This window comes from Hypomesus transpacificus, chromosome 19 (assembly GCF_021917145.1).
Source record: "Hypomesus transpacificus isolate Combined female chromosome 19, fHypTra1, whole genome shotgun sequence".
Lineage (NCBI taxonomy): Eukaryota > Metazoa > Chordata > Actinopteri > Osmeriformes > Osmeridae > Hypomesus > Hypomesus transpacificus.
In genome coordinates, this window is record NC_061078.1 from 1,464,571 (window position 1) to 1,475,486 (window position 10,916).

The following is a 10,916-nucleotide window of genomic DNA, read 5'->3' on the forward strand; positions in this document are numbered from 1 at the left end:
TGAGGACTTATGAAGTCAATGATTGCATTGTTGCCTGGCAGTCTGTCTAGCTTACGTGTCATTGGCTGGAGGGAGGGGAAGGGCATAGAGCAGCCTGTCTGTTGTCTGTTACACAAGGTTTGACACAGTAATTAAAGCTGAAGCTCAGAAGCTGATGGCAGAGATGGCCGTAATGCAAATCTTCTTCACTTTCTTCGCAGGGATGGGCATACTTATTGCCATCCTCTACGTAAAGGTTCCTTACTTTGTGCATGATTTCCGGTACGTTTGCAAAATGCTCGCCATTAAGTCCCAGAGGATGGGCTACAGGAACAGAGAACCATTCTACACTCTATTGGATCGTTTCCTAGATCTGGTGAAAAGCCAGCCTGGCAAACCCTTCATCCTGTTTGAGGATGAGGTGTACACTTATCAGGATATGGACAAGCAGAGTACCAAGGTAGCCAGAGCCCTGAAGGAGTGCGGCAGGTTGGAGGAGGGGGATACAGTGGCTCTCTTTCTGGGGAACGAGCCGTGTTTCGTCTGGTTGTGGCTCGGCCTGGTCAAACTGGGATGTGCTGCTGCCATGCTTAACATCCACCTCCGGTCCAGATCTTTGCTGCACTGCTTCAACTGCAGTGGGGCGAAAGTCCTCATCGCAGCTGCAGGTAAATAAACAAAAAAACGTGGTCAAAGTCAAATGTGTTTCCATTGAGAAGATGAATTCAAAAACAATTAATGTTTGGAATACACCCTAAACAGTGCAGAGTACTTTTTGTTTACTTTTCTCCCAGCCTAACGTCCAGGTATTGCTCTTCTTTTGCTGCCCCCATTTCTCCCTTACTATTCCTCTCTCACTCAGAGTTGCAGGGTGCTGTGGAGGAGGTTCTTCCTGTCCTGCAGGAACAGGGTGTGCGTGTGTTTATCCTCAGTGAGGCCTGTGACACTCCGGGCATGGAGAGTCTGTTAGGCAGGATCCGTGAGGCCTCAGACCAGCCTCTGTCACCTCAGGTGAGGAGCAAGGTGACCATCAACAGCCCAGTGTTCTATTTCTACACCTCGGGTACAACAGGTACAGTGGCTCTGTCTGCGAGGAGGTCGAAGGTTCTGCACACGTAGAGGGAGAGGGAGAGAGAGAAAGACAAAGACAGATCAGTCTAACAATCACGTTCCCTAACCTATTAAATTGAGCAGTAATAAAATAAGTACACAAATAAAGAATCCAGAGTTAGCAGGACTCTGATTGATCAAACATGCCCATACTGAGCGAATCGTCCCTTTCTAAATAGCTGATACGCAGACGGGACGACTGTCTGTGCGTCACCTGGGGTGGCACCCTCTTCAGTGTGTCCCGCGTGTGTTTCTCCAAGGTCTCCCGAAGGCAACTGTGTCATCTCATAACAGGGCCTGGGGACCAGCACTCTTACTGTCCATCGCCGGAGTGACATCACAGGATGTCATCTACATTCCACTTCCTCTCTACCACTCTGCCGGGTTTCAGGTGGGACTGACGGGTGCCATAGAGAGAGGTCAGTACGTGGATACCTGCACACACACTACTGAGGGTTTATAGGGTGGGTGTGTATCTATTTGTGCATTCATTTATGATGTCATGTAATTGTAATCTCATGTAATTGTAAATACATCATTGAGCATTCCTACATTTCCAATCCATGTCCATGCATAGTCGCCCAGAATCTGATTGGGTGGGTCTTCTATAGGAGTATGGTAGACAGAGTAAGCCACAATTGTTTGTAACTTCTAAAATGTATGATAAAGGCTTGTGTTAATCCTGTCTATCTGTAAACCAAAGGTAAACCACACTTCACAGTTGGCTAATTATTGAAACATAACTGAGGTTCAACAGGTTGTGTGGTTATAGAACAAGCAGATACTCATCAAACATTCTCTTTGTTTAATTTTGATAACTGATTACATCCCATTTGTCTATCAGGCATAACAGTCGTTTTGAGGCGTAAATTCTCTGCTTCCAAGTTCTGGGATGACTGTAGGAAGTATAATGTGACAGTCATACAGTATATTGGTGAAACTATGCGCTACCTCTGCAACGCACCAAAGGTAAAAAATTTTTTTTTAACCCAGCCTCAATTTTAAATGACACAATGCATTGCTAGCCACTCCCCCTCAAAATGTTGCTCCTTGGTTTTTTAACAGAGTGATGATGACAAACACCATGTGGTCCGACGAGCCATTGGGAACGGCATAAGAGCAGATGTGTGGACAACGTTCCTCGAACGCTTTGGGAACGTAAACATTAAAGAATTCTACGCCGCTAGCGACGGCAACTTCAGTCTGATGAACTATGTGGGGAAAGTCGGAGCAGTTGGTCGAGTGAACTTTATCCACAAGGTAATGAGCAACACATGCAGATACCTCCAGTAAAAGAACCAACCCAATAATTCAATTTCATTTCATTTTCATTTCATTTATTCATTTAATTAGTTAGCAGACGCTCTTATCCAGAGCGACTTACCATAAGTACAGGGACATTCTCCCCGAGGTAAGTAGGCAAGTAGGGTGAAGTGCCTTGCCCAAAGACACAACGTCATTTTTTCAAGGCCGGGAATCAAACCAACAACCTTCTGATTTAATAGCCCGACTCCCTAACCGCTCAGCCATCTGACCCGCTTCAATCTCCATCTTGTTTTCCAGAGGACCTTTCCATATGCACTGCTGAAGTATGACATGGAGAGAGAGGACCCTGTGAGAACCTCTGAGGGTCTTTGCATTGAAGTTCCCAAGGGTATGTCTCTGCAAAGCAGCTAGATTAGCTGTGTGTGGACATGTTTAAGAGTAGGTCACAGTTGACTAGTCACGCCGCAACTGGGACTGGTGGAAGCATGCTACGTAGAATAATGTTATATTTGTAATTGTGCCATCATGTCGACTCAACTGTCGCACTTTGTGGTCTGACACTGTTGTAGGGTTGTAAACACAATTGCTGGGGGAACAACTGTCCTGCTCTAGTATAATCAGGTGACAGTGATACCTCATCACTGTGATACCTCATCACTGCCTCATCACTGTGATACCTCATCACTGTGATACCGCATCACTGCCTCATCACTGTGATACCTCATCACTTGGATACCGCATCAATATCCCATCACTACCTCATCACCGTGATACCTCATCACTACCTCATCACTACCTCATCACCGTGATACCTCATCACTATCTCATCACTACCTCATCACCGTGATACCTCATCACTACCTCATCACTGTGATACCTCATCCATGTTCCCTCAGCAGTGTTTGTATTCCCATGAAGGTGAGACCGGGCTGTTGGTGTCGATGATCACGGACATCGCTCCCTTCGCGGGGTATTCTGGGAACCCCGAACAGACGGAGAGGAAGAGACTGCGGGATGTGTTTGAGAGGGGAGATGTGTACTTTAACAGTGGAGACTTGCTGCGTATAGACATGGACGGGTTCATCTACTTCCAGGATCGAGTAGGGGACACATTTAGGTATGTCCCCTCTGTGATTTATGACAGTTATAGTCGTAGTGTTTTTTGTTGTTGTATTTGATTCAAAAGGTTGGAAAATTCAGGCTGCTCACATTCAAATGCTGAAATTCAGATCCCCCACAAAAACCATTCCCATTGGAAACATATTTTGAGCCGAAAAAATTCAAATTGCTACATCCGGATTACCAAGGATAATTAAGGCAATCGAGCCTGAATGCTATCGAACCATCTCACTTCTCTGAGAAGGGTCCAACTGCAGACTTCTCACCTCAGGCCCATCTCATCCAGGTGTAGCTTCAGTCATACATGCAGATCAGTCATAAAATCACAGCCTGGGGTCTGAGGAGTTTGGCCCAGTCTTAGGAAAGCAGTTGGACCCGTTTTCGAAAGATTGAGAAAATATTTTCAAATATGTTATTTGCTTCTGAATTTCACCATTCGAATTTGAGCAACCGTAGTTTTGTTCTTTTTCTGAAGCTTGTTTTTATTTCTGAAGCTAGAATTTTTGTACATTTTATTTTTGGGATCAAATTTTTATTTCAGCAACCTGAAATTCTGAACCTTAAATTTTTTGATCAGATTTTTTTATTACACTGAAATAAAAAATAATATTAAAAATGTTTAAAAAGGGGGGAATTCAAAACCAACAAAGTCGGTGGTGTTTGAATTTCAATATTGAGTATTCAATGCCTATTTTTAATTCAAAATATTATTTCACTGATTTGCTTCCTTATAAACTAGCCCTTGTTTGTTTTGTTGGTAGATGGAAGGGAGAGAATGTGGCCACCACTGAGGTGTCTGATATCCTCACTATGATGGACTCTATCCAGGATGCTAATGTGTATGGGGTCACAGTGCCAGGTATGAACTTGTGGCATGGTCTCAAATAACATCATGTCAAGTAATACTTACTATGATATTACCATGTGATTACCAAGTCAAAATAAGACTACAGTATTTATATAGATTTGTGAACTGTCCCAGGGCACGAGGGGAGGATAGGGATGGCTGCTGTGATGCTTCGAGATGGAGCACAGTTTGACTGCACTGAGGCGTTTGTCCACACTGCCAACTACCTGCCAAGCTATGCCCGGCCACGCTTCATCAGGATTCAGGTAAAGATGACGGTGGTACTCTTAAGTTGCACAACATAACGACATTAGCAAAGCATACAAAAGGTGACAACAAGAAACTTTACTTAAAAAAAATAATTGATGCCAAATACTTGGGAAGGAGGGGAAGAGGACAGCAGAGATTAAAGCAGTTTTGAAAGGTTGAAAAAATACATATGTTTCAAAGTTTATAAAAAAAGGTTAGCAGAATTTATGAGTACTTGATGAGCCAAAACATTTGCTTAAACGCTTTTATTTCAAGTCATTGAATATGGAGGAGCAGCCACTAGGGGCAGTGTAATTTTGAATAATGTGTTTGTCAATCGCAAATTACACATGTGGATGTTAGTTTTTCAGTATGAATGTGTGTGAACGTTTCAAATGTGAATGTGTAAGGACAGTCTGAATTATTTCCTAAACGGTCACTCTCACTTTTGTGTTGTCACTTGTTGCAGTACATGCACATAGGCGATTCTGTTTTGCATAGGGGAGTTTCTTAAATGTTTCATTTTTGTTCTTCATTCCCAGAAAACGCTTGAACTAACGGGGACATTCAAGCAGATCAAAGCGAAGTTAGTAGAAGAGGGTTTTGATCCTGCCAAAATCCAAGAACCTCTCTTCTTTCTGGATGAGGGACAGAAGAGTTACATTCCTCTTACACAAGACATCTATAAGTCAATCCTATCTGGCAGTGTAAAGTTGTAACACAAGTCAATGTACCCTACTGTTCTTTCAGAGGTGAAAATAGCTTGAAACTCCCATAAGAGTTTAAAAGTTGAGTTTTACCGTTATTTGATTAGGTGTCTAGGTGCTCCCATCTTAAACGGAAGTGCTTCTTCATACTGCAACACTTTCTCCACAAAAATAAATGATCAACTTTACATTCAAAGAATTGCACATATTTTGTCATTTTCCTGAAAAATTGCATAAGCTAAAGGTTAGTTTATAGCAGAGAACTTTGAAGTCTTATGGGATAGGAGTGAATATGATGATGGACCTCGTGTGATAAGGAAAACAAAGTTTCCCAAGGCAACAGATTGGCTGTGGGATTGACAACACCCACTGCGTACAAAGGTCGTTGTAGAAATCTCTCCAACCTCTGCTTTACAAAAAAACCTAACAGAGAAGCGTTTAATTTACGGCAACTTGCGTTCGAATGCAAAATGTACATACTGTATTCAATACTTGCAGGACTGGCCGTTGTGCCATTTCTACTTTACATTAGCAATCCGTACTTTCTGCAAGATTTACGCTATTCAATCATTTGTTTACTGGTCGGAATCCGATTTGGAAAATATTCGAAGAGTAAACCGCTCTACAGCATTGTGGACAATTTTCTGGACAAAGTGAAAAAACATCCAGACAAACCATTCCTTGTATTCGAAAATACTTCGTATACGTATGAGGATACCGACATACAGAGCAACAAAGTTGCTAGGGCATTATCACAACATGCCGACATAAAAGCAGGGGACAGTGTCGCTCTATTTCTAGGGAACGAGCCTATGTACGTGTGGATCTGGCTGGCCCTGACTAAACTTGGATGTACCGCTGCTCTTTTGAATTGCAACATTAGGTCAAAATCCTTGCTGCATTGTTTCTCTTGCTCTGACGCCAAAGTGCTAATTGTTGCATCGGGTGAGTTGAATTTGATTTACAGTAATAATGATTGACCAAAACATACCCGTCTTTAATTGTAACTTTTGAACGAGCACATCTCCCTTAATGTCCCCTCCTTCTCTCTCTCTCTCTCTCTCTCTCTCTCTCTCTCTCTCTCTCTCTCTCTCTCTCTCTCTCTCTCTCTCTCTCTCTCTCTCTCAGAGTTGCAGGGTGCTGTGGAGGAGGTTCTTCCTGTCCTGCAGGAACAGGGTGTGCGTGTGTTTATCCTCAGTGAGGCCTGTGACACTCCGGGCATGGAGTGTCTGTTAGGCAGGATCCGTGAGGCCTCAGACCAGCCTCTGTCACCTCAGTTGAGGGCAAACATAACCATCAAGAGCCCTGCAGTGTACATCTACACCTCAGGAACCACAGGTCAGACACATTCCTGTATCTGCTGGGTTGTTACTGTTACTCTCTTATCCTGCTACAAGGCTCTGGCCTGTTACAAGGCTCTGCTCTGCTACAAGGCTCTGGTCCTGCTAACCTCTAACCCATCCTTTACTGATCCCGTTTCTTCAAGTTGTTATTGATGACCTTCCCACTGCAGGTCTGCCCAAGGCTGCTTTGATAAACCATGAGAGGGTGTGGATGGCTTCGTTCATGCAGAACCTCTCAGGCGTGCGCTCTGATGACGTCCTTTACCTCTACCTGCCCCTCTATCACAGCTCTGGCTTCCTCATGGGGTTGACTGCAGCCATAGAGAGAGGTAGGCTACTGCAGTCATCGAGATGGAGGCTAAATCTAGCAGCTCTGATTTTACATTTGCATTTATGCATTTAGCAGACGCTTTTATCCAAAGCGAGTTTTACAAAAGTGCATAGGTCACTGATCATGACAACGAGATAGCCCCAAACATTGCAGGTAGCCAAACATGAAGCATACATTGGGAAAACCAATTAAGTCCCAAAGGGAAGGACAATAAGAGCATGTAGTTACACACGTTACAATTAAACAGAAATAACCTTAAAAGTGCAAGAATGTACCTGTGGAAAAAGCAAACAACAATAATATATTTCACGGCGAGTACAATAATTTTAAGACAGTTACAACAAACCAACAAGAGCAACAAGTGTTTGACATGTAATATCCTGTGTTTGTGTTTGAAATCAAAGTCCTGTGATTCCAAACTGTCAATCATTGATTTGGAGTATCCCATAAATAGGACATAAAATGACTGAACGGAAAATCATGTTCATTTGTTTTGTTTCTAGGTATAACAGTTGTTTTGAGGCGGAAATTCTCTGCTTCCCAGTTCTGGGATGACTGTAGGAAGTATAATGTGACTGTCATACAGTACATTGGTGAAATCATGCGCTACTTGTGCAACACACCAAAGGTAACCAGATCACATTCATCCACAAATCACATAATGTTCTCCGACTTAAAACCCTAACAATATAAGAATTGCACTGCTTTTCCAAAACGTATACCCACAAACACAACTGTAAATGCTTGTATACCTATTGTTGTCTGTTCCAAACTTTCTGTTCTTCTACTCTTCTCTCTCCCTGTCAATCTCCTCTCTCGCCAGAGAGACAACGACAGGAAGCACAAAGTCAGGCTGGCGATAGGAAACGGCATCCGAGCTGACACCTGGACAGATTTTCTTCAGCGTTTTGGAGACATTCGTGTTATCGAGTGCTACGGGGCGACGGAGGGAAACGTGGGCTTCATCAACTACATCGGGAAAGTTGGCGCATTGGGCAAAGAGAATTTCCTTCACAAAGTAAGAGTTTGATGAATGTGTTAGGCTTTCACAGTTCAGTATGCAAATGTGGTAAGTGTTGGTTTGCCGTAAAAGTCATTACATTATTCATGTATATGCAACTCTTAAATCAGTTTAATCAATATTTTATGTATGTTCTGCTGAATTGTTTTGCAGGCTGCCTGCAAATATGCTCTTATAAAGTACGACACAGAGAGAGAGGAGCCAGTCAGAGATTCCAGCGGATTCTGTGTGAGAGTTCCAAAAGGTAAATCATAAATCAAACAACACCAGAAAAGCATGTCTGGATCTGCACACACAGCAGGTCTGGACTGGTAATCCAGTCGACACGCTTAGAGCCAATATGGTATTTAATATATATATATATATATATATATATATAAGTCATTGTGTGTATGTGTATATTTTTTTAATAAACTTAAAATTAGCCAATGACCGGCCCATAAAGTAGGGACAGCGGCCCATTGGTTCATTTTCTATACTGACACTGGGCTGGCCCAATCACATCTCTTAACAGGCTCCACCCCTCCCCCTCTGTTTTTTTGTGTCAAATGCAGTGGCTTAAAGCCAAAAATCTGTGGGTTAGGATGGAAAAACAAAAGTGCAAGGGGGGTGCGGAGAAGTTGCGGGCCAAAAAAAGTAAAGACGTTGATGCCTCAACATGTGCAAATATAACCAACATGTTTAGTGCTGTGGCTTCAGTTTCTAAGCCTACAGTACCTGACATTTTGCAAAAACAGGTGAACATAGAACATGGAGGAGAGGTGACTGGCCATGGCACCTGTCAGGTAGAGGAGCAGGTGTCTGACCGACCGACCGATTGTGGTGGGCCAGTCTGAGCAAAAACACCAGGGCCATTTTTTGTTGTCCCAGTCCAGCCCTGACACACAGCCTAGTCCTGTGCAAACCAACACAGTCGAGTCCTATACTAGTCCTGCACATTTGTTTGTTGTTCTGGACCCACAGGAGAAACGGGTCTGTTGTTGGGAAAGATCGGAAAGCGCGCTCCATTTAGCGGCTATGCTAAGAACACCCAGCAGACTGAGAAAAAGAAGCTGAAGGATGTGTTTGTGAAAGGAGACATTTACTTCAACAGTGGAGACCTCCTGAAGATAGACCACGAGGGCTTTGTCTTCTTCCAAGACCGCATCGGAGACACATTCAGGTCAGTAGGGCCGCTGGAAAGAGCAAGCATTTCCCTGTGTCATTTTCTAGTTCTGTAAAAGTTACCTCGGTAACACTTTAGATCCACCTGCTTGTAATAAGCGTTAGCTAATACGTAATAAGGTCTTAGTATGTTAGTGATCGTTGTGAACACAATATAATGTTACTAAGTTTATAAGGGCCTTATTGCCTATTGACAAATGCTTCTCTTGTGTTACGATGACCCTAACGCTCATTACCAGCATCTGGATCTAAAATGTTATCGTTATTTGGTGACTGTTTGTGTTCAGGTGGAAGGGAGAGAACGTGGCCACCACTGAGGTGGCTGATCATCTGCTTATGGTGGACTGTATTGAGGAGGCCAACGTCTATGGTGTCAAGGTGCCAGGTACTTATCTACCCTTGGGGATCCAAATACACACTCCCTTTTCTTTACTCACTGTTGAAATAATAATTCAAGAGACATGCAAATAGACATAACAACATTTTAATATATTTTTTTTATAAAAGACATGTCTACAAACACTGTGGTTTATTTGAGCTTTATTTACATGAAAATGCATGTGATCTGAGTGTGACGTGAACGCGAATGTCTTCCCCTGGTCGCTCTACCATCAGGACATGAGGGAAGGATTGGAATGGCAGCGTTGATACTGAAAGAGGACATGGAGTTTGACAGCGGAGCTACGTACAAGCATGTGAAAGCCTACCTCCCTAGTTACGCAAGGCCGCGTTTTATTCGTTTACAGGTAACCTGCTATTTTGGGTTTAAATAATATTTGTGTTGTGCTGTTCACCCTCGTATCTGTAGCACGTCTTTGACATTTAAACGTTGAAAAACGATGACGATGTACTGTGTTCAATGTTAAAAAAAAGGGTTCCTTGCATATTTTCAAACCTCCAGAACGCTTTTGAAGTGACCGGGACATTCAAGCAGATGAAGGTGAAGTTAGCAGAGGACGGCTTCAACCCAGACGCCACCCAGGACCGTCTGTTCTACCTGGAGGAGAGCCAGGGATACGTTCCCATGACCCTGGACATCTACAGGTCCATCACCGATGGAAAAATACGCTTGTAAAACTCAGTGACATATTCTCACGCCTCTAGGATAATTTTTTAAGAGTTTGACAATAAAATCTTTTGATGTGAAGAATTTTATGATGATGTGTAATGATCAAGACGCATCAGCAGTGCTGTGTGGTTGTGAATGATGTCCTCCTCCATGCCTTTCAACTGGACTGGTTGTTTAATTTTATTGATGATTTAATATACATTTAACCAAATATCTCTTGACTAATATTTTTATGAATGCCAATGTAAGTACTCTTACTGAGCAGTGTTCTGTGTAAATTCAAAATTAACATATTGTAACATTGATTAAAAACATTTGTTTTTAAACATTACTTCACGCATGTGTTAATTATACCGTAATTTCATCAACATGTGGTATAGATTTGGATCTGTGGTAGCAATGTTGTAGGAAAGACTGGTAATTCCATGGTATTGGGTTATAGCAGAGTAGGTGTAGAGTTGTAGGGGCTCTCCAGGAGGGGGTATCCTGACTAGAGAGGATCTGGAGAGAGCAGGAGGAGGAGGAGCCTGACTAGAGAGGATCTGGAGAGAGCAGGAGGAGGAGGAGCCTGACTAGAGAGGATCTGGAGAGAGCAGGAGGAGGAGGAGCCTGACTGGAGAGGATCTGGAGAGAGCAGGAGGAGGAGGAGCCTGACTAGAGAGGATCTGGAAAGAGCAGGAGGAGGAGGAGCCTGACTAGAGAGGATCTGGA

The 10,916-nt window shown here is 43.1% G+C and overlaps 2 protein-coding genes across 2 annotated transcripts; both read left to right on the top strand.

Annotated features, from left to right (window-relative positions):
• Positions 1–119: 119 nt before the first annotated feature.
• On the top strand, positions 120–5,470 carry LOC124482126 (very long-chain acyl-CoA synthetase-like). The gene is made up of 10 exons (XM_047042496.1): positions 120–647; positions 842–1,051; positions 1,350–1,508; positions 1,934–2,058; positions 2,155–2,349; positions 2,653–2,743; positions 3,274–3,472; positions 4,236–4,333; positions 4,457–4,587; positions 5,113–5,470. Exons 1-10 carry the CDS (start codon positions 155–157, stop codon positions 5,287–5,289), a joined length of 1,878 nt encoding a protein of 625 aa, XP_046898452.1. The 5' UTR covers positions 120–154; the 3' UTR covers positions 5,290–5,470.
• Positions 5,471–5,649: 179 nt separating this feature from the next.
• Positions 5,650–10,536, top strand: LOC124482127 (very long-chain acyl-CoA synthetase-like). Its single transcript, XM_047042497.1, has 10 exons — positions 5,650–6,222; positions 6,406–6,615; positions 6,791–6,949; positions 7,455–7,579; positions 7,775–7,969; positions 8,126–8,216; positions 8,936–9,134; positions 9,424–9,521; positions 9,752–9,882; positions 10,038–10,536. Exons 1-10 carry the CDS (start codon positions 5,748–5,750, stop codon positions 10,209–10,211), a joined length of 1,857 nt encoding a protein of 618 aa, XP_046898453.1. The 5' UTR covers positions 5,650–5,747; the 3' UTR covers positions 10,212–10,536.
• The last annotated feature ends 380 nt before the right edge of the window (positions 10,537–10,916 follow it).